Raw genomic sequence first — 24,031 nt, 5'->3', positions numbered from 1 at the left:
ATTTATCTTGCCAAGTCCACCTTGATAACTGCAATTTAAAAACCTATTTATGAAATAAACTGGGCAAACTTACAATAGATTGGGTAAAATTATTGTTTGCAGGATCCAAGAAACTGAAATAAAAATGTTAATTTTAAAACCCAGTGGAAAAATTTACCTAATTATTCCACATTGTTATGTAAATATGTATATAAGTGCAGCAAAGTTGATGTTGAAATTAAATATTGAATTATAAGTGATGTTATTTATCTATTCGCTGACTCACATTAATTATTTTAAAAGTAATAAATTATAAACAATTGAAACATCTTATTATTTACAGATCGTGATATTTAATCGTTTTTTTACATTACAACATTTAATTTACCATGACTCAAATATGATACAAACAAATCAACCATGATACCAACTATACCTAACATTGGTACTTCTTTTAAAAAAATTACAAGAAAAACTTGTCTCCTGTCTTATTTGTTGTGCCTTATTAATGAATACAGGCTTAAATATTCTTGAATATATTTGAATTAATCGAAATTGTCTGGAGCATTGACTTGGCACAGTTAATTGTGGTTAATGATGCTTTTCAGTAAAAAACACATTACAATTCATAATACATCAATAGCACTAAAAATAGAAATTCATTAATTTAGGTGAAATTAGTATCATAATACTTACACCATACAGTCCACAACACTCTATAATACATGACTTAGGTGTGGTTGTAATTTATTCAGTCCAGTTATATAATTTTCCATCAAATGCATTTATTTATCACAAGAGTACATATATTTCACCTGTATTAGGTAATTTAAGATAGTTGACTCCCCATGAATGGCTCAGAAGGTCGAATTTGACCTTTCTTTCTTAAAGAGAATATAAATAAAAGCATTTAGAATGTTACACTCAAAACAATAAAGGAAATTACAAAGCATTTTCAAAATCTATTGAAACCTATCTGATTATTTTTCACATATGAGAAAATAATTAAAGAGAATGAGTAGAGATTTGGGATATATTTTGCTTAATGAAAAGTGTGTCACACTCCAGTATGAAAAGAGATGGAAAAGGCATTATTTTAAGGTCTATAAATGCTTGTAGACAGTCATCCCTTAAACCAACAGGACCCTGATGGCTGAAGTCTAAAAACTATCATTTCTAATGAAGACCTGCCTCACACTTTATCTCTTAGGATGTAGCAGAATGGAATAGTAAATAGTATTCTACCAAATATTATGCAAGATTAACTCCCTCAAGACACAAGTGAATAATGACGTTCCCAGTTTACTAACACACTTCCTATACCATTTAAATTTAAAATGTTTACCCCATTTCAGTTTAGGATGAACCTACCTGATTTTAGCAGTTTTAGCCCTTTTAGAAAAAATAATTTTTTGTGACAGAGCTTATTTTTAAACCAGTAGTTGACTACCTACTCCTGTCTGTGATGGATTCTCCAACGGGTGGTAGATAAGTAATGAAAATTAACAATAGTAATGGCATTAAGATGAATCCTTGTGGAATGTCTACATCAATTTCTATCTCAAGTGAGAGATCTAATTCCACTCTTACTATTTGTTTGTTTGTTTTTTTATTTATTAGACATTATATAGGTACATGTTTCAATTACAATTTTAAAAAAGCCCAATAACTAAGTTCATAAATAAATGAACCTGAAATATACATTTATAGATTATTTACATTTACAGATTAAAATTGTTCAACATATACACACAAAAAATTGCACATAAGACACACTAGTAAAACATTTTATAAATATTAGTTGCTATTAAAAAGTGATAATTTTCTTGACCTAAGACAGAAATCATAGAGAAAAATTCATTTAAATTAAAAATTGGGTTTTAAAAAAAAACACAATTCTACTTTAAAGAGTTTTTCAGTTCTTTTGAGTTTACCTGGCAGGTAATTATATATATTTAATGCTATACTATGGCAACTTTTAGTAGCAGAATTTTACAAGTATAAATAGAAATAACTGTAATCATCTTTATACTGGGGATAGTTGATGACAGGATTTCCTTCGCCTTTAAAAAGTATCATTAATAGCAACTTCATTTATGGATTAATAGGATTTAATATTAATTATTATTACAAGTACTAAAAAGCATTAACTGGCTTTTAATTAGATTTCATAGACGTTCATTATCTTTGCTAAACTCAAGCACCTGTTCAATGCATAATCCTTCCAATCTCTTAGTTTCAATTAAAGAACCACTTGTACAATAGAAGTCACATTATCAGCATCATTGATCAGACCATATGAGCCGTATGGACAGGAAATAACAAGGGTCGTACCACGCTTCCCTGGGGAACCTCCTTAAGAATATGTGCCAAATCGGATTGATATTCCTGGCCGCCTATTTTTGAAACAACTTTTCCTCTTATTGAGGTATAATACAACCCATTTCAGTGGAATACCTCTCACTCCATAATGGTCCAGTTTTTTAAATAAATTTTAATGATTCACCAAATCAAATGCTCATGAATAATCAAAGAAGACTGCCATCGTAACAAATTTTTGAAATTGGCAGTCAAAAGCCTTGTTCAAATCACAAAACAAGCAACCAATAAATGGGAATGGTTTTTGTATGAATCCATTTGAAATTACGATGAGAACTCCTATTATGGTATTTATGTCTTCTCTAAAGCCAAATTTATTTTCGGACAACAAATTGTCACTTTTAAAATATTTAATAAGTTTTTTGAGCTATATCTTTTATAATAACCTTGTTGAATGCAGACAGAAAAAAAGACAAGAGAAAATCTGTAGTTTGCCACATCATTTGGATGACTGTTCGTGAAAATTGTTGTAATTGAGGTATCCTTGAAACCTTTGGGACAGATGCATTGACTTATAAGGAAGTGAGACTCCTTATGAATAAGTCTGTTTTTTCTGATTGAGGATTTTCTAATCCTGGTTCCTTTAACAAAGTATATACTAAGTATTTCACATCTGAAAAATAGTAATAGTTTCTAGTAGTTTATGTAAATAGCATACTTTATGCAAATTTATGACTACTTGTAATTGGAGGTTTGTAATTTGATGTTTATAATGTCTCAAATTTAAAAAATACATTGTTTTTCATAGAACATAGGGTAGATTTGAGACTTATTTTTCGGATTAATTTTGTAACATTTTCGATTTCTTTACTTAATCTGTACAACTATTTTACATTATTTTGATATAAAATAATCATCTAAAGAAGAACCTAATGCATTATAAGCACAAAATTACTATCTGCAAGACATTAAAAACACTGAATTGTACTGCTCCGAGCACAATGTTTAATATCTTATCATTCAAACCTTAAAGAAGGTTATAGGCAATTATGACCTTTTTATGTAGATTCATAAAAATGAAAGTTGTTTCGATAAAGTACACATAAGTGTGAAGAAAAATAATTTAATTTAAGACAGACCTAAGAGTTGGGAAATTTACCGTTGAGTAGAAGGTAGCAAGGCATAAAATTGAAGCTTCTGCAAAAGTCATTGATGCAAAATAAAGCTTTTAGGTATTTAGAACAGGCAAGTAACTCCAAGGTTCTCAGGAGATGATATTATTTATAGGCTATTTTTTTTTTAAATAAACTTTCTACTCTTCAGCCATTTATTTTTAAGTCCAGTAAGAGATTTAATGGCGACCTATTTTATTCAATATATAACTAGAATAATTAGAAGGAAGTTTCATTCATATTGTACGGGTTTTATCGGTTTGTGAGGTGTGAATTAAAACACTCGATGCACAAAAATAGTCAACTGGTTATTTTACACGTATACACGATCACTTAAAGCTACTAGAAATATTTATTTACGTTGTGTTTATTATTAGTATTATACTACTACTTCTGTCGATTTTAAAGCGACTTCACTTACACTCCTGACGGCGAGCCCTCCTTGTATACTCGCTAGAGTCCAGTGTTACTCAAACTTTTTTCGTGACGGAACCCTTTTAAAAAACTACATTTTTAACGGAACTCTAAACTCTAAACTAAAAGCAAAAGCAGTTATATGTGAATTGTTTATTAACAATCATACAACAAAAAATAGATACAGTAAGTAGTGAGTTAATAAGCAAATGATAACACTAAGATTCATTTAATGCGAGGCATGTAATTGTTTTTTATTCCTCATCAACTGGGTAATGTCGCAGGCTTGATAGAAGTTTAATTCTCATGTCTGGTTCGGCATCCAGTCTATTGCGGTATTTTGTTTTTTTAGCTGTATATGCTGAAAATCCCGTTTCACACAAATACAATATATATACAATAACAACACAAATACGTTGAGATACGGCAGAAGAACATTCCAAGCTTCTGTGGCAAGTTGTGGATATTCGTCACAAACCCTGCACCAAAAATCATTTAGTGAAATTGTTTTGAACAATGATCCATGCTTGTATCCGATGTCATTTCTGGAAATGATTCATAGATCTGATTTGACGTATTTTCAGGCTTCTGCAATTTAGATCAAAAAGGGTTTTGAATCCATGAGTTTATTTTCAGTTTTGTATTCTGTTCTTCAGGAAAGTAAGATTCAAAAGTCCCTTGCAGATCGTTGAGATATTGCACCAATTCAACAAATATATCATTTTGAAATATTTCTGTATCACTATGACTATGGTGACTAAGGAACTCACTTAGCAATGAAAATCTTTCGATTTCTTTCTTACCAAAACAAGTAATCCAAAAATCTAATTTTCTTTTAAAGGCAGTTATTTTGTTGTTAGCATTTAAAACTGTTGTCTGTTTTCCTTGTAGTGACGGGTTTAATTCGTTAAGTTTTCCAAACATGTCTGGTAAAAATGCTAGTCGAAATAACCAGCTTTTATCGGACAAACGGTCCTTTAAATTAAAAGGAACATCTGTAAGAAAACTTGTAATTCTGTTCTTAGATCAAAAAGCCTTGTCAAAGTTTTACCCCGACACAACCATCTCACTTCAGTATGGAGCAATAGTGTTTTATGATCGCTATTGCTCGGGATTGTAGTGGAAGCGACTTGACAAAATTAATTATTTTTACTGACTCATCAAGAACCAATTTTAGATTTGGTGGCATTTTCTTAACCGCGAGTGATTGTCTATGCAGGATGCAGTGACTGGAACTACAATTTGGTGCTTTCATTTTTATTCGTGATATTGCTTCTGCTGTTCTACCTGTCATTGCCTTGGCTCCATCAGTACAAATATCAATGCAATCATTCCAATCGAATGGTTTTCTTCAAAAAATATGTTAATCATGTTAAATATGTTATGTTATTTTATCTCCGGTTATGTTAGTAGGCACCGATGAGCACATAGGCAAGTCTTCTTCGAGTGAATATTTATATGGATATCGCACAATTACTAGCAAGATGGCCAGTCCAGCAACATCAGTCGACTCATCCATTTGCAAGACGAATTTGTTATTTTGAAGCTGTGAAACCATTTCTTGTTTTATGTTTGCTGCGATATCCCCAATTCGGCGCGTAACTGTATCGTTCGACAGCGGAACTGTAGAAAGATGCTTTACAGATTTTTCGTCGAGCATACATTTTGTTTTGCTACCACACATGGTTCTATTAGATTTTCAGCGAAAGTGTGCGCTTCTCCTGCTTGGGCAATGCGGTAACTAACCAAATATGATGCCTCCGTGGCCCTTTCATTCACAGTCTGAGTCTCATACGTCATAGTTTTTTTGCTTCTTAATAATTGTTATTTTTTATGTAGAAAAAATTCTTTACTTTTGTTTTTCAAGTCGGAATGTACAGTTTCTAAATGTCGGCGCATCTTAGCAGGTACCATCGAACTATTAGGAAGGAGTTTGCTGGACAACATACAAAGAAGTGAGCCGTTGGAATCAACAATTTTTTCACCTTCAGTGTGTCATTAGATGTTTTACTAGTTGAACTTGAAACCATAAAACTAGAACTTGACGCCGTCATATCACCTTGGTTTGAATTAGACGCAGCATCCAAGCGAACCACATTTTTTGCAACACCTTTAAGCCAGCGCTACATTCTGCTTTAACACTAATTGGATTTGGTCAATTTTATGACAAATAGTATCTATTGACGCACGAAATACAAGATTTTACAACCACTACGAACAACAACAAGACAAGCGAACATAAAATAATGAGCGCGGTGTGAGTACATTTTGCGGTACGTTGCTTGATTTATAAATTCTCCGTGCCAAACAATCCTCCTTTATATTATACCAGCAACCATCGAGTCATCTCGAATTCCTCAGAAACTTCGGAGAGCCAAACGATTTTCTCCGAAGTACGAACCGAGGTCATTCGATTGCTTATAGTCCGGGGGCGAATGGTGTCGTACGATTAACGCTCTAACATTTCGATGTAATAGGTCGGGCATTTACTTAATAATACATATATTAAATTTTCGTATATGTACCAGTAACACCTATAAGTAGGCATTTCGTTTTGGTTGTTTATTTTTATCTTGGGTAACTTGATTCTTATAGGGTTCACTCTAATACATGCATTCATTTATTATGACTGCTGGCGGAGCCCTACCGGAGCACCGGGGCTTCGCGGAGCATACTTTGAGTAACGCTGCGCTAGACCATGGATTCAAAAGATTCACTAACCTTCCATGCGTCTCCAGAGATGTCGTGCGGCGTGTCCGCTTGCGTCAGCGCGATGAGTCTGGAATAACGAAGAACAGCTGATATTTGCGGCGTTGCCAATATCGTTATACTTCTTATTCATTCATATCCCAAAATTTCGTGCAGATAACATTTATGGGTTTTTTTTATACGGGAACTGAGTTAGATCTCCCATTATAATGCCTATTGAATCTTAGCGACTAAACAGAACCCGTCAAAAAGGAATGTGGCCGTGCAGTTTTTTGGTTGTCTTTATAGAACCTCCATTAATCTTTTAAATTTTTAAAAATGTTATATAGCAATTAGGATAAAAAAAATTTTTTAAATGAAGCTCCTAATCCTAATAATTCATTGATTTGTTGACTAACCATCCACATTCCCTTGCCCCAAAAGAAAACCTAGTATACCTACTGTCACTTTTAGGTGTTGAACTGCACGGCCGCGCCTTTTAGCGAGGACCCGATCGCTACCAAGACGCGTGAGGAAGTGGATTACTCGATAAAAATCGATTATGAAACTGCGAAAAGGGGCGTGGGGCGTCCAGTCCGCGTATACGCTGATGGGGCCTTCGATTTGTTTCATCAGGGCCATGCGAGACTGCTCAAACAGGCGAAGAACGTTTTTCCGAACGTTTATCTGATTGTCGGAGGTGAATATTCTTTTTTTTCTTCTTTTCTCGGTGTTTGGTGCCATTTGGGATTTTCTAGTTATTCAATCCATATGTGGTAATGGTATGCTCCAATAATTTCATTTATTTCTGCTAACTATTGTGAAGCAGTTACACATTTCTCAGGTTTTTAACTCTTATTAAGCATTGAAACATAAGCTATTTGTTGGGTATAAATACCAAAAAGATAATATACGTAATAATTTCTGGAAAACTATCACTAGAAAGGGAGTTTATCAGGGATCTCACCACCGTAAATCATATCCTGAAGGTGAAGGTTGCTTTGTCCAGAGCTGAAACAGATCTGTCAATTCTGATTTATAAAAAATCTTCTTTGGCTTCTTGTCATTATCAAGAGGAGGATAAAATTAAATACACAACACAAAATAATAATATGATTTTTTTAAGATACTTGTTGGGTATGTGTTTAAAAAAAAAATGATGACCAGTCAGCTTTCTGTCATGAGAACAAATATTATGAAACTCAAATAATAGGGTGGTCGAAAATTAATGCGCCAAAAAGCAATTCTAGGTTAAACTCTAGGAAACATCGATGTTGAGCCAAATATGCCTTAGTAATATATTTAAGTAACTTGTAGAATAATAATTTTTAAGAGAAACAGTGCACTAGCATTTTTAAAACATATGCATTTAAACAATCTGTTGCACAGTTAAAAAATAGTTTAACAATAAATTGAGATAACGATAATAGTGAATAAAATAATGGAAAACATCACTTTAACAAATGCGCAAAATGTTCACCATTTACTTCCAGGCATTTTTTAACCCTTTTACCCAATAGTGCCTTACTCGGATACAAATTTCTGGTTTGTATCTGGTTGGAATCATGCATTTTTTTGCATCAGTTTCTGTCGTGTATAAACTAATGACTTAATGTAACCCCAAGAGAAAAAATCCAACGGATTAAGATCCGGGCTACGAAGAGTTCATGGATATTCACTACCACCACCAAACAATCTGTGAGGCAATCATTCATCTAAAAAATTGCGAACTGCAGCTGAATGATGCGGTGGAGCTGCATCGTGCAATATACCACATGAAATGTGATAATGATGAAATAAATAAAATGATGGAAGAAATCATTTTGTAAAAACTGCACATACACCAGTAAGCATTGCACATAACTCAAAAGGGACAATAGTAAATCACCAATTTTATATCACCATATCAAATATTCATAGAAAATTTCTGCTGAAAATGACGTTTTCTGGATAAGTGTAGATTTTTCAGTTATGTATGATTAGCTCACCAATGAAACACACCTCGTCTGTTAAAGGTCAGTTTACCCATAAAAAGGATTTTGTTAATAGATGTGTAAATGATGATTGTGATTTTGAAGCAAAAGTGGAGCCTTGCTAGTAAATCATTTGGTAATTAATGTTCAACAGGATTGAAATGATAAGAGTATAGTTTTTCAGTGTGTAAAATTTCTAACCCTGCAGTTTTTTATCCATGACTACGTTAATTTTTTACAAGTAGTATGCGGGTTTAGTATTTTTGGCTGCAATATTTCGTAACAGGTTTTTAAATCGAAAAACGAAATAAATGTAGTACAGTAATGTATGGATAATCCGAACAGAAAGTTGGCAGACCCCGTTCGGTTTCCAAAACTTTCGGATTATATAGGATTCATAATAAATGATTTCTATAATCCGAACACGTTCGGTTTATAGATAACTTTCTTTCCCATATAAATGCACTCTCACCATAAAACATATTTGTACATAATGGATTTAAAAACCTTTATTTATGTGCATACATAAATGCATAATATGTCAAAATTAAAATAAACTTAACAGGAAATCAAACAAAAGATTCAGTAAAAATGTATCTAACAAGAAAAATAATTACGATTTTTAAACGAACCAGTTAACTGCATACATAATATGGGCATACTTCATTGCCTCTTAAAATTTTCTTTGCTTAGATCGACAGCCTTCTGTCGAATTTTTTTTAGAAGGATCACTTCATGCAGTGGCAATTCATTCTCTTCCACCCAACGTAGACACTTATCAAATGAGATCACCGCTTCTTTGCTGGACATTTTCTGTATAAGTTTATCCTCGTCATCACCTCTTGTCCATTTTTCAACTTCTGTTTTATCTATCGGATTATCAGCACGATTCACTTTGTTCACTAACTCCACTAGATCAGGTCCTTCATCTGACAAAATAGAATCACATATTTCTTCTCGTAAAGCATGCAGGGGTATCAAATCTTCTTCATCCCATTCATCCATGTCCTTGGCGGAAAGAAGTTGACACCACGATTTTCTCACCAGTTTTTTAGGCACTTGCTTCCAAGATTCGGCTAATGCAAACACAGCATCCTTAAGCGACACATTCTTTAAACATTGCGCAATGTTTTCATCATCTTGTACAAGTAAGTACCTCTTGCAGCAGCCTTTTTCGATATGTGATTTTTATATGTTGGATTACATTCTGGTCCATCGGCTGAACCAGGGCAGTGCAGTTAGGTGGAAGAAACATGACTTGAATATTACCATCATGGCTGGCTAGTTCTTGGCCTGGTCTGTGAGCTGCAGCATTGTTCAGTATTAAAAGGGCTTTCTCTTCAAAATTATTAATTCGAAGATACTTTTTTACGCTTAGTACGAATTCACTGTGGAACCATTCTTCGAAGATAACTCGATCAACCCATTTTTGGTTTCGGTAACAGACAGGTAGGTTGCTGTTTTTGAATGGTCTTGGATTTTATGATTAACCGAACACAAGCAACCTCAACTTATGTCGGCCACTTGCATTTGCGCAAGGCATTAATGTAATTCGGTCTTTACTGATTGTACGACCCGGGGCACCTTTTTCGTCTGCGTGTATTAATGTTTTTTCAGGAAGACCGAGTTGCTCAATTTTTTTATTTGAGCTCTATACGAAAGGGTTCCACAGCATTTTCGTCACTCGACAGCTTTTCCCCGGTAACTTTCAACCATAAAACACGTCAAAACAACTATAAAATCACGCAACGTCTTGCTGCAAGAACAAACTTACAAATTATGTACTACTCTACGTACCAACAGTTCGGATTACGGAATTCACGGTGTTCAGATTATGAAATCAATTTTACGCAATTGGAGCGTTCGGATTATACGGGGTTTGGACTATCCATACATTACTGTATTCGTTTTTTTGCTAAAAATGATTATTTTATAAAAATACTTCAATAAAAATTATGTACTAGTAAAAAAGTTATGGCATGATACATCCTGTGAATATGGTGTACCTCCTCTACACAATATATTAAAAAATAGAATAAAATCGTATGGGTGGGTAATCATAAGTTGAGCTGTAGAGAAAAAACAGATTCAAAAATTAAATTTTTAATTATCCTGTATTTTCTGTATGAGCGATATTTTACCAAGGCGTATTTGTCTCAACATCGATATTTTTACGTGTTTAACCTATAATTGCTTTTTGGCTCATTCATTATCGACCACCGTGTATAGAACACAATTAAGTAGTAATGGAGTTTGTTTGGTTATCCTGTAGAGAAACTCCACTTTCCCCTTAATGTATTTCTCATCAGAGGTTACAATCTGAAACAAACAATTTCAAATGTCTTTCAAGTGACTAGTTCTAAATTTAAAAACCGCACTCTTTTAAAAATTAACGTGATTTGAAACAGATCTTATTAGCTCTCGATTGATTGACCTTAAGTCCAATTAGAAGATAGAAATGTATAATTATAATGAAGTTCACTCAAAAAAATCGTTTTTAATATTTTGCTTCTTGTCATTATCAAAGAGGAGAATAGAATAGAGAATACAAAATAATAATGGATAGGTATCCCAGAATAAAAAAAATTATCACAAATCTCCTTTTTGTCATGAGAACTGATGCTATAAAACTCAAATATACAAACCTGAATTAAGTGATAATTAAATTTGTCCAGTTATCCTTTAGAGAAACTCTAATTTCTCTCGAATGTATTATCCTAAGATGAGGTAACGATCTAAAACAATCAATTTCAAATGACATTCAAGTGACTAGTTTTAAATTCGAAAACCCCATTCTAGACTTTTTCGATTTCAAATTTAATTAAAATGAACTGAAACAGATCTGACCGCCTCGTGATTGGTTGATTTTAAGTCCAGTTTAGAAGATGGAAATGTCTAATTATATTAAAGTTCACTCAAAAAAAAATCGTTTTTTAATGCTTCTCAAATACAGAATTCAAAATAATGATGGGTGGTAACTGAAGATACTAGTTAGGCATACACAAATCTCCTTTTTGTCATGAGAACTGATACTATAAAGCTCAAATATACAAAACACATTTACATGATAATGGAGTTTGTTCAGTTATTCTTTTGAAAACTTTACACTAGACTTATTTAAATTCTAATTAAAGTGATCTGAAACAGATCTTACCACTCGGTTGGTTCATCTTAGGTCCAACTTAGAAGATGGAAATTCTTATTTTAGTAAAGTTTACTCAAATTGAATTCTCTAAATTTTCCTAAATCTTTTTTGTTAGTGGATCTAGGTTGCTTCTGAACTATGTTAACTGCTTAGAACGAATATTATTCGTGATTAATTTCAAAGCAACTAAATTACTTTTGATTTGAACTCCACACATTAATGTAGAAAAGAACCATATTGGGAATAAGATGTTGTGGACTGATGGAAAAAAAGATTCTTTGAAAAGATCTGAAGATTGATCTAGTATTAATAGAATCTGGTACATGTATAAATGAGCTTCATGCAAACTGCTAAGCATTAGAAAAAAAAGAAGCTAATGACGTAAATGGCTTAAAGTTCAGGAGGAATATTTCTCTGCGGTTAAGTAAATTTATTCAGTAAAATTAAAGCTTATATTTAAAAATGTGTCATTAAGAACAGAGCAAAAACCTTTACAATTTGCATGCATTTAATGCTTAATCTTTTTTAGCACAATTGAAACGCTTGTGGCTTGAATAACTAGAGTATAAATCAGTACCGATAGTCAGCATCATAGAATCCATCTCTCTTTTAGTGTGCAGCGACAGGATGCTCCACCAATACAAAGGCCGATCAGTTCTAACCGAAGAAGAACGATACAATGCAGTACGTCATTGCCGTTACGTCGACGAAGTAATCAAAGACGGTCCTTGGACTTACACCGATGAATTTTTAAAAAAATATAAAATCGACTTTGTAGCGCATGACGATGAGCCTTACGCATGCGAAGGAGTCACCGATATTTATGCCGATTTAAAGAAGAGGGGCATGTTCATTGCTACCGAACGCACTACTGGAGTATCCACCACTGATATAGTCGCGAGAATCGTTAGGGATTATGATTTATATGTTAGGAGGAATCTTGCCAGGGGATATTCTGCTAAAGAGCTTAACGTCTCGTTTCTCAAAGAGAAGAAGTTGATTTTGCAAAATAAAATGGACGAACTGAAAGATAAGGGCAAGTCCCTCTTCGATTCTATTGGAGAAAAGACTGATGATGTGATAACAAAGTGGGAGGAGAAATCTAAGGAGGTTATCGATAGTTTTGTTAAAGTATTTTTGAAAAAGCCATTGAGGTTGCTGCACGCCTCAACGAACAAACTTATGAAAGCTATTACGCCACCAGAGTCGAGTACCGATGAAGAGGAGGTGTACGAGGAGTTGCCTAGTCCTCCTAAGAGAATGAGGGTGTAGAAACGCTTGACAACATATACACTTAAAAAATTATATTATGGCTTATTGATGCACCGTTTGTGATATGATTATTTATTTGACGATTTGAGAAACATTTTAGGAAAATGATGACTAGTCAAGGAAATCATTTAGCTATTGCTTCCATTTTACCAAATTTTTAACGAAGGACATGCGTTGATATTATTTTAAGGTTTTATATATTAAATCCATGTTAAGAGATTATTTATACTATATCTGTAATGTATTATATTGTATTATTATAATTTTTTATATGCTTATAATAATAATAAAAGGTTTTTATACATAATATTGTTTTATTTAATTGTTATGACATTATTTATATGAAATAATAAAGGCGATAAAATTATTTAAGCTAATTAAAAAAAAAAAAATCGACATATATAATTATTAAAATTTACAGCCGCAAAACCCAATTATTTTTAATACCTTATTCATTGTTCGCGTATTATTGAAATCATACGATATATGTATCAGTGACGTTTTTCGCGTATAGTAGGTTTTAAGGGGTACTACTATTTTGGGTTCGTAAGTGGTGCTTCAATATTGATAAATGATTAACACACCGCAAAAATTACTTCCAATTCAAAGTAGGTTACCTATAAGATTAGCGAAATATAAAGTAAGTAATTTTATCTTGCTGTTATCTTACCACTGGGTGTGCAATTCTTTCTAAAATATTTTATACTGTACTTGTTTATTATATTCAACCAAAAAGCCAGTCTTATATGCTTTCCTTATTTAGTAGTAATATTAGATAAAAAATATTAATAATTTCTAGCTAGTAGTGAAATATATTTAATTTATTTAAAGTAGTTTTAAATTAGAAATCTTACAACTAAGCATAAAAGTCATTTACGTTACGTCACTATATTTATTTTAAATTTTGTATTCGTCTGATTTTGTATCACTACAGTCTATAATCTCTGGGTCATGTAGTTTTCCTGAAATATTTTTTTAAACTTATTTATAATTAACCAGAAAGGTAATTTAATTTAATTTCCATTACATTTTCTCTGTAGTACTTTTTTATCAGTAAAAAGCGACAGTAATTTCTAGCTGGTAGTTAAAAATATACTGGTAGCTTTTAAATTAGGAATTTTACCAACTTTAAACACAAGACGTCATCTGCGTTACGTAACGTACTCATCTTTAACCTTTGCAATCTACTGATTTTTTTTATTCACTGGGTCAGGTAGTTATTCCAATATATGTTTTCTAAACTAATTAATAATCAACCAGACAGCCAATATCATTTGATGTCTGTTAAATCTACTATGAAGTATGTTTTAGTAGTAAAAATCACTAATAATTTCTGGCTAATCAGTAAATATACTCGTAGTTTTTAAATTAGACATTTGACCAACTTTAAATGAAATACGTCACTTTTAACCTTTACGAGGGACATATTTTTTATCATTCACTTCTCTGACACATTTTTATGACATAAAATTGTATTACAAAACACCAGCACCTTTTCAAGAAACAAGGTTGTAGTTGTAGATGTCAATTTTGACTCAAATCAAGAAAAAGTCATGCGTAAGGTAAGGAGTTACGTGATGTTAGACATAAGTGAGTTTGTTCCTCGATAAAAAAATACTATAATTAGTTTGCGGTTACGCTAAATATTCTGTTTGTTATAGTCTACATGTGCTGAAGCTCCATTCTCTGATGAACCCACGGCGGAGCGAAACAGGGCGCTCTGCGACTACACTGAGCGCATCACCTACGACATGGCGCGCAGCGGTAACGCGCCGCGACCAGTTCGTGTCTATTCCGACGGAATTTACGATTTGTTCCATCAGGGCCACGCCAGACAGCTCATGCAAGCCAAGAATATATTTCCGAATGTGTATTTAATTGTTGGAAGTAAGTAGCGTGAAGAAATAATTTTTTTTGACGGATAACGGAAGATTGTGGACACATTTGCTATGTTTTCTTGGGAGCCTCTTTAACAACTTTACTTCATCCGTCGATTACGGTCTTGTAGAGTCTGCCCCTCGAAATGTTACAATCCATGTACAGACGTTCTCACTGTCTTAAAAAAAATATAAAAATGAGGTGCTTGTGGTTTTGCTAGTGCTTTCTGTTCTCCTAGCGATTGTGCTTCTAAATTTACTGAACACTCCATATATTAAATGTTTAACTTATCTCTTCGCACAAGCACGTTTTCACGTGACAAGAATATGGTTGAAAAGCATCCTCCAATCTTTGACCAACTTTAATTTTAAATTTAAATTTTTTGTCAATTTTAAATTGACCAACTTATCTTAGATTTTTGGGATCTGCATTTTTAAACTGTTTTCTCCAAATTAAATTGAACCCTAATGAGTTAATTTACAAAAATTTTGTTAAACGACCGGATAGACCGCGAATGGATTTTTTTTAGTAATGTTTTTTTTTATGAAAGAGTCATGAAATTCTAGTAAGAGTTCTTTATTTCCTCCTTGTCAGATAGGCCCAATTTTTTTTGTTTTAATGTTGTTGTTGGTTTAGATTAAATATTTATTATGCTTCAAGTAGTACTCCTAACTTAAGCAATATTGCTTTAATAGTTTTTTTTTTAATTTAATACACTAGCGGAAAAGAGAACACCCTATAGTGCTCAAGTATCACGAGTAACGCCAGTGCTACGTTATTATTTTATTTTAAATTCTGCAAGTTATAATGTTCGGGAAAGACGTGCTTTGGAAGTTTATTTCACAGACTTGCATCTTTCATAATCATTCGACCACTTGATATTCAGAAGTGGCATCTGCCTGTCGTGTAGATAGCTCTAGGTAGAATAATATGGGTAAGTCCGGAAGAGCATTTCTGGAGTTAGGTCGGCCACTTTCCTTCTATGCGCCAAACTGTCCAAGCTTCTAGTTATCTCTGGATCTCCTATAAGACGTATGGCCCTCTTCTAGATGGAATCAATCAGCTTCAAAGTATGTTTGGGTATGTGAGAGCAATATTCAAGAAATAGATGAATCTGAGCCTTGTAAAGCGTTAAAAGCTGTGACGGTGTATACAGCCTTTTCGTTTTAAAGAGATACCCAGAGTTTTTGAGAAGCTGGCTTAGCTATTCCCTCTATATGAACATGTTAAAACATTGCTTCCGACCTTTACAAGCGAATTGACGAAACAGCGGTAAAGTGAGCCTGGACATAAGGCTTGGGGCGGTAGAGGCAACCTTCTTTGTAAATACAGCAACCTGAGTCTTAGGTGCGTTAAACTCAATCAGAATGTACTCACCCCGACGTGGGCGTTGGAAGGATGAAGGAAGACACCAGTGTACTGTCTTGTCGAGAAATTCGTTGATATATAACACGTAGGGGACAAGAGCATTAACTTGAAATGTCTATGAGGTGTCCATCAACGACCACCTGGATGGATCGGTTCTCGAGGAAACTTCTAAGCCAAGCAAAGGTAGTTGGTGGCAAAACATAAGAATACCGTTTGTTTAAGAGGTTTTCATGACAGAATGCCTTTGAAATCCAGAGCTATTGCACGGGATTCGCCATCTTTTTCGATAACTTCGGCCCAGACAAACGTGACATACGCAAACAGATCGGCAGTAGACTTATGTTTGCGAAAACCATATTGACCGTCCCTAATTATATTGGTGGACTCCAGGCATTTCAAAATTTGCTGGTTGATAAGTTTCTTCATTAACTTGGCGATTCGTGGCCTAAATTAACCGGATCCGATTGATGGACATCGTTTTTTGGGTATTGGTTGAATCTGTGCAAGTATCCAGTCCCCAGGGAAGAGACCTTTTCTGTATGAAAGAGAAAAATGTTTGCACAACGGTGGTGTGAGCACGACCGCACACTTTGTGTTGTGCTCGTGGGTCTACAGAATAGTTTGATGCGAAACAGTAAAAAAATTCTCAGAACTGCATACTTCTACAAATTTATCTTGACAAAGGTTATGAATCATATGAACTTAACAAAGTTGCACTGAATATCCAAAAGCCTATTAGGAATCATAAGTCTATACTTACTCAAGGTAACTTTGAATATGCCTTAAGAAAAAAGGAAAAAAAGAAGTTTATTTCAGTAAATAATTATATAATTATTGTTGATTTATAATACAGAAGCACCGAGTAGCATTAAAACGATAATGTCTTTTGCAAAAAAACTTTCATCGCTCATATTCTGATAAAAATTATAAGATTACTATACACTAGTCTTACTCTACCTCTACACTAGATTAAGCTAGTCTTTTTTAAAAGGATCAACCGTTTTCATAACCAGAATGGAACTTTTTTTCTGTTTCAAATAAATCTAACAAGAGCTTGGAAGAGCATTGTTTGATTAAAAATAATTGACTCAGTTGATCATATTCCTTTCAAAATACTTCCAAAATATCTTAAAGGTGTGTGTCAGGCTAGATGAGCTACAGAATATTGAACATAAAGAACTAAGACACAGTTAATAAACTTAGCTTTAAGTGATACCATTATAAATTCAATATTTTTAAAGTCACTTGAGTTTTTAATACGATTCACAGAACTCATTACCTATACATCAAGTATAGTCCTTAGAACATTGAAAGGCTAGAATTAGCATTGCCGTGGCGCAGAATAATACTATTCCTCTTTAATAAAATATGATAAGATACTCTATAAAGAAGCCAATATTCAAGCCAATAAAAACCATTTATATGGAAATTAAATATTTTATAATTTATTATAGATTTCTTAATAAGTTTTTATTATTCTACGATGATTGTTTATGATGACAGTATCGGTATCTACTTGTGAAAAGATCGGCTTGAATCACCTTTTTTCTATGGTGAGGCATAAACGGGACAAGTTTTTACCATCGTAATAGTTCACAAAAACACTCAAATAAGACCTTTTTCAGTCAAAAACTAAAGAAAAAACTTAGACTGCACAAATGTCGAATGTAAACACAAAACCGTTTGACAAGATAACATCAGTTTTTGCTTGCTGTGTTGCCATTCCCATTTTTTAGAAGCGATTTTAGGGTTAAGAATGTTAATTTTTTTTTGCTTTAAAGATATTAACATATATCTATTTCTACTTTTTTTAATCCAAAAATCTAACACCAATAAGCTAAATTAACATTATTATATGCGTTGGCATATAGCTGAAAATGTATGTAAAATTGACAACAGAGAATCGATGAATATGTTTGTAAACACAACAACCCTCTTGTCCCTGTGCACATGTTGAACTGAAACAAAGTTGTTGTTTACTAATTCGAGTCTTTCAATGTTCTAAGCATCCGATAATTTATCATCTTAAAAATTGCGCATAGAAAAAATCCTATTTAATATCTGTAGAAATTTATTCATTACCGAAAACCTCTTGTTTTTTCCTATCCTAACAATTTTCGTTTTGTTAATCATGTTTTTTTTTTCACGTACAGTATGCAGTGACAAACTCACGCATAGTAAAAAAGGACGGACGGTAATGACGGAGGCCGAGCGATACGAGGCTGTACGACATTGCCGTTACGTGGACGAAATTGTCCGAGACGCTCCTTGGGAGGTGGACGAAGCCTTCATGGAAAAACACAAGATTGACTTTATCGCGCATGACGATATTCCTTATGGTGCCGCTGACACTAATGACGTTTATGCCAAATGGAAATCTAAGGTTGGTTCAAAACTACACGTACAGGGTGTCCCAAATTCGAGCCTCACCATTGGGATCTCGTTAACTAGAAGAGATACGAGGTCGGTTAAATTGAGCCAAAGTTGCGTATTTTGGTGCTCATTAAAACGCCTTAAAAGTTCCGAAGATATTTGGAAAAAAACGAACATTCGCGATTCCATTTTTATTTTTTTACGACGCTATTTGAATATATAAAACAAAATAAATTACTCATTCTCATTGCTACTTTCTCTATATTACAAAATGGTGTCATCAGATTTTCAAACCGACGCGACGTTTATTACTTGAGCTGTCACCATCAAGTTTGTTTTTTTAGAAACGGCCCTGAATTTTTTCTTACGGATTTTAACTTTTATGTTATTTATTTATGTTCCTAAGCCAATGATGTATCGCACTTATTCAAAAATTTTATATTATTGGATATTTCTATAAGGACCCATGTGTTAAAGAGAAAGACAAAAAATATATTTTTAATAGGATAAAAAACGTTTTCTTTAGAGTGCTAGTATATGTAGTTTCAATCTTCTTTCGAAGATGCTAACATCGCTAGCGAAACACGTGTCGAGAGTAAAAATAAAGAGTTTTGGTTTGTGGTAAAACTGTCTGTAATTTTATAACGAACACTATTGGTCAATAGAAAACCCAAGGCAGAATTAAGAAGTAAGACCTCAGGGACAAATCATTTAATATATGGATCGGTATGTAGCACAATAAAATTATCGGCCCGTTTTTTTCCCTGAAAGAAATGTAACTTCCGAAAGATATGCAGAATTAATAAGCAGCAATATAACCTTTGGATGTATTACGTTAACTATGGTGGCAACAGGACGGGACACCGCTCCATAATGGATGATGCGTCACCAATTATTAAATGAATTGTTCTCTAACAAATGAATTGGAAACCAAAGACCCCTACGTTAGCTCGCTAGAAGCTCCGACCTTAACCCTTTAGATCACTTTCTTTGGGGATTTCTTCAAAACCGTCTTTATCAAAATACGCCACAAAATCTTGAAGCCTTACGTTAAGACCTAACAAGGGAGATCAGGGTTATCCCCGCAAAAATTATTCACAGACTGACACGAAAATGCATCCAAGCAGGCGGATTACTATAATTATATTTGAATATTTGCTTTATTTGTGTTATTTTTAAACCCCTGTTTATGTTAGTGTTTAAGCTTTTTTTATTAATGCGTAATTATAAAAAAGGTGTTTGTTTTTAATCCCATTACATTTTTTAGCATTATTATAAAATCTTTGAATAAGTGTTGGTATAGGAACATATGGGGCTCTTAAAATTTGTAATAAAAAATCCAGGGCCGTATTTAAAAAAAGAAACTTGATGATGACAGCTCAAATACGAAACGTTGGTTTGAAAATCTGACGACATCATTTTGTAATATAGAGAAAGTAGCAATGAGAATGAGTAATTTATTTTGTTTTATATATTCAAATAGAGTCGTAAAAAAATAAAAATGAAATCGCGAATATTCAGTTTTCTCCCAAGATCTTCGGAATTTTTGAAATTTTAAAAGGTCGTTTTAATGAATTAAATTTTCAAATTGCGCAACTTTGCCTCAATTTAACCGACCTCGTATCTCTTCTAGTTTAAGAGATTCCAATGGTGAGGCTCGAATTTGGAACACCCTGTACAGTTTTAACGTAACATTTACAAGCTATGACTTTATGTTAGGGTTGTAATAAATATTCGACGAAAGCAAGTTAATAATTAATAATAATAATGTTAATTATTCCACATCTTTAGATATGTTGAGTAAGAAACACAAGTACTAAGAATAAGTACTTACTCTTTAAGTAGAAGAGTAAGTTTAGACTCTAATTCATACGTTCTAGCTTACCATTAATTTGTCCTTATGCACCATTGTAATCAAAACGTGTAGAAGCTTAGAATATTAAAAGGCTAGACTTAGCATTGCCGTTGAATGCTTATTAGCTTATCTAGAAGTGACAAACAAACACTTTATAATATTATAAAAATTTGTCACTTATTTTGACTGGCACAAAACAATACTACTGTTCCTCGTTAATAAAATATGAAGCATTTTTTAAAAATAAAATATGATAACATACTCTATAAAGAAGTCAAATATCAAAGTTATATGAATGCAGATAACGTATATTAGGCAACAACATCGCTTGATCGCATTGTTGATCCACTGATACAAGTGATCAAATTATAGACAATATTACCGTTTATGAACTCTATGTGCGTTTTTTTAACGTACTTTATTAGAGTGACTAAGACATATTAAGAATAGGACACTTCACATGGATTTTGTAGGGAAGACATGAAAAATCTATCCTAAATCTTTGAATTACTTCTGAAAAGCTCTTGAACTAATTGATTCAAACACCTAACACCTTGAAATCCTATATTTCTCCGAAACAACATGGCTTTTATAAAAGTAGATCAACGGCGACAAACCTAGCGAAGTTTCGGGATTTTTTAAGTGAAAATATCGAAAAAGGCTATCAGATTGATGTTATTTACACCGATTTACAAAAAGCATTCGACAATGTATGCCATGGTCTGTTGATAAGGAAACTTGAAGCATTGGGAGTACATGGATCATATCTGAAGTGGATATTTGAATAGTCGTACTCCACAAGTCAAGCTACGGGGAGCAACTTCAAGGGAAATTCGAGTGACTTCTAGAGTGCCTCAGGGATCACATCTTGGGCCAATTTTGTTCTTTTTATATATAAATGAAGCTGTATCTGTTTTTAAATACTGTGAATGTTTTTTATATGCTGACGATCTAAAATTTTTTCGAACTATTGACTGTTTTGAAGACTGTTCCTTAGTGCAACTAGATTTAAATAAGTTTAATCGATGGTGTGTAGAAAATTTTTTCCTTAATGTTAAAAATTGTAAAGTTATGTCCTTTTACCGGAAAAAAGTTCCTTATAGTTTTACATATACATTAGACGGATGTTTGCTGGAAAGTGTAAACACTTTTAATGATTTAGGCGTTATTGTTGACCCTCAATTGACTTTTAATGCTCATGTTGATAACATCACGATGAAGGGTTTTAGAATGCTAGGTTTTATTAGGAGACATTGTGATGTCATAAAATGATTCTACTGTATAAACATAGGTTCCCTTATGAAACTATTTGTTATACCATTAGATGTCAGCTAGTTGGGCTGCAAACTTTGAAAATTAGAAGAGATAATGCCAGAATTTATTTTTTTGTTTAAATTACTTAACGGAAAATAGATGGTTCTTATCTTTTAAATAGGATATTATTAAAAGTCCCAAATAGGAATAGGACGTCAAAGGATCCTTTTCTATGAACGACCGTACCAATCACTGTACCAATTATGGATTTAGAGGGGTAACAGACCAACTAATAAAATTGTATAATACGCACTATAGTTCGTATGATCTATTTACGGGAGAGTCTTGTAATAGTTTTAAAAATAAGGTTATAAGAGGAACAGGGAGATAAGTTAGATAATATATGTAGCTTCTTTATTTTCTTGCTTTTTTGTTTGATTTATGTATGTTGATTTATAACCTTAACTCTTTGAGGTACAGAAAAAATGGTAAAAATTTACCCAAGTGGTACAAAAGAAAAATTATTCTTATTTCTAACAAAAAACATAAAAACTAATTCAGGGTGCTCTAAAATAAAGCATAACATTGAAAAATATCAAATTTTTTCCTTTTTTCTTTAAAAAACTCATGGTACATATTTTGACCCACCATACCACTGCCTAAAGTTATTTTGTATGGTCGGACTGAAAACAAGACTTGTTCTTTCCCAAACATAGGGGAACTTGACACACGCTGCAGGTCCAGTTTGTGCGTATTTCAAATTCCTCGAAACTACAGACTGATCTTCGTCTACTGGTTCGTACTGGCTGATGTGTACTTCTAGTAAGTCTAATCGTTTCTGGTTGGGAAGGTTTCCTTTTTTTGATGGGAGTTGGTAATGGTTTTTCGGTACCCTGTAATGATGTTACCAATTTGTCAGCAACTAGATGTTCTATAATATTGAAACGAAATTCTTTCATGTTCATTTTAGGCCCTTCAGATAACTTGTAAAGCACGTAAGCATTAACAACAGCAGCATCAATAAAGAAAAACATGATTCTATGCCACCATTTTTTGCTTTTTCGGTCGAGACCGTAAACTGCCCTCATTTGGTCAAATTTATCTACTGAGTTCATATGTTTATTGTAATCAGTCAGCGCTATTGGGCAATGTATGTTTTCTACACTGTCGTCTTTCGCTTTCCCTTTGATCTTAGTTTTGTCATCTGGGTTGTGATAATTTGAAAGCAGGTCAACTGTTCTTTTATCGCGCCATTTAAATGCTGAAAGTCCTGCAGAACTCACGTGCCAGTCACAGTCACCTCTGTGCATTGCTTCATCTTCCAGAAATTTGGGGCATATTTGTTCTGGTATGTCTAACAGTACCACAGGCATATAACTTTTCTTGATACAGTTGATTCATTAGGACTACATTTGTAAAATAGTTATCAAAGAAAATTTTATGATACCTGTGTTTTCTGTGTCATCTGAAGCACTACTTTGATACCCAAACATTTTTCTGCAACAGGACCGGTTTTGCCACAATATATTTCAAAATCCCAGCAATATCCAGTGCTGTCAGCTATCATCCATACTTTATAGCTTCTCTTTACTGGCTTTGCAGGCATGTATTGTTTGATCGTAGATCGGCCTTTAAACTTTATCACAGACTCGTCAACTGATAAAAATTCGTGAGGATGCAGACAGGCTTGAAAATTGGATTTCAACATTTCTAAAAATGGTCTTACCTTATATAATTTATCAAAATTATCGGAATTTCGGTTGGGCATGAAGTTGTTGTCATTAAGATGTGCATTACTTAGGAGCCAAGCAAAGCGATGGACAGTTATTAGTCTACTAATATAGGGATTATTTAAAATTGGATCTGTACTCCAGTAATCCCGATATGACGGCTATAAGTTTATACTAATAAATGTACGCATTTCTACACTATCGGTGTTCTTATAACTTTTGCCGGAATTGTGAAAAGTTTGCTCTGCGTAGAGGTTTGTTTGAAACACCATATGTTCGACAATTTTGCCTAAAATCAGAAGTTTAAAAATATTATATGGTGTCACCCTATCTAGTTCCTTTATGACTTGGGCTAGTCCTGAATATTCCATAAATTGGACAGTTAACCGTTTTATTATTCTTACCACTGTATTTTGAGTCCACTGTATTTTGAATAATGTTTTTAATTCATTCAGTGGAATAAGGTCTTCGGGGTCCCATTCCTCCGGTTCTTCATCAGATGATGATATTACCATATTATCCGGTTCTGATAAATTATTTGTGATTTCTGGCTCGTCTACATCGTTTCCATTACAACTATCATTATCCGAGTCGATATCTGATGGAATGCC

At 33.3% G+C, this 24,031-nt stretch overlaps 1 protein-coding gene across 4 annotated transcripts in view; it reads left to right on the top strand.

The window, feature by feature from the left end:
- LOC126745425 (choline-phosphate cytidylyltransferase B) overlaps window positions 1-24,031 on the top strand; it is a 50,310-nt gene that overhangs the window by 18,466 nt on the left and 7,813 nt on the right. For 2 of the 4 annotated variants that reach the window (XM_050453273.1, XM_050453270.1), the window contains 2 exons: window positions 14,624-14,849; window positions 18,362-18,591. In XM_050453273.1, coding sequence (XP_050309230.1) covers window positions 14,624-14,849; window positions 18,362-18,591 — 456 coding nt within the window. Of the gene's footprint in view, window positions 1-7,046; window positions 7,273-12,303; window positions 13,270-13,489; window positions 13,603-14,623; window positions 14,850-18,361; window positions 18,592-24,031 lie in introns of those variants that run through there. The other 2 variants (XM_050453271.1, XM_050453272.1) reach the window with 2 other exon arrangements.

This window comes from Anthonomus grandis, chromosome 15, assembly GCF_022605725.1.
Source record: "Anthonomus grandis grandis chromosome 15, icAntGran1.3, whole genome shotgun sequence".
Taxonomy (NCBI): domain Eukaryota; kingdom Metazoa; phylum Arthropoda; class Insecta; order Coleoptera; family Curculionidae; genus Anthonomus; species Anthonomus grandis.
The sequence above is the reverse complement of the archived record's forward strand: the minus strand, read 5'-3'. Positions and strand labels throughout refer to the sequence as shown.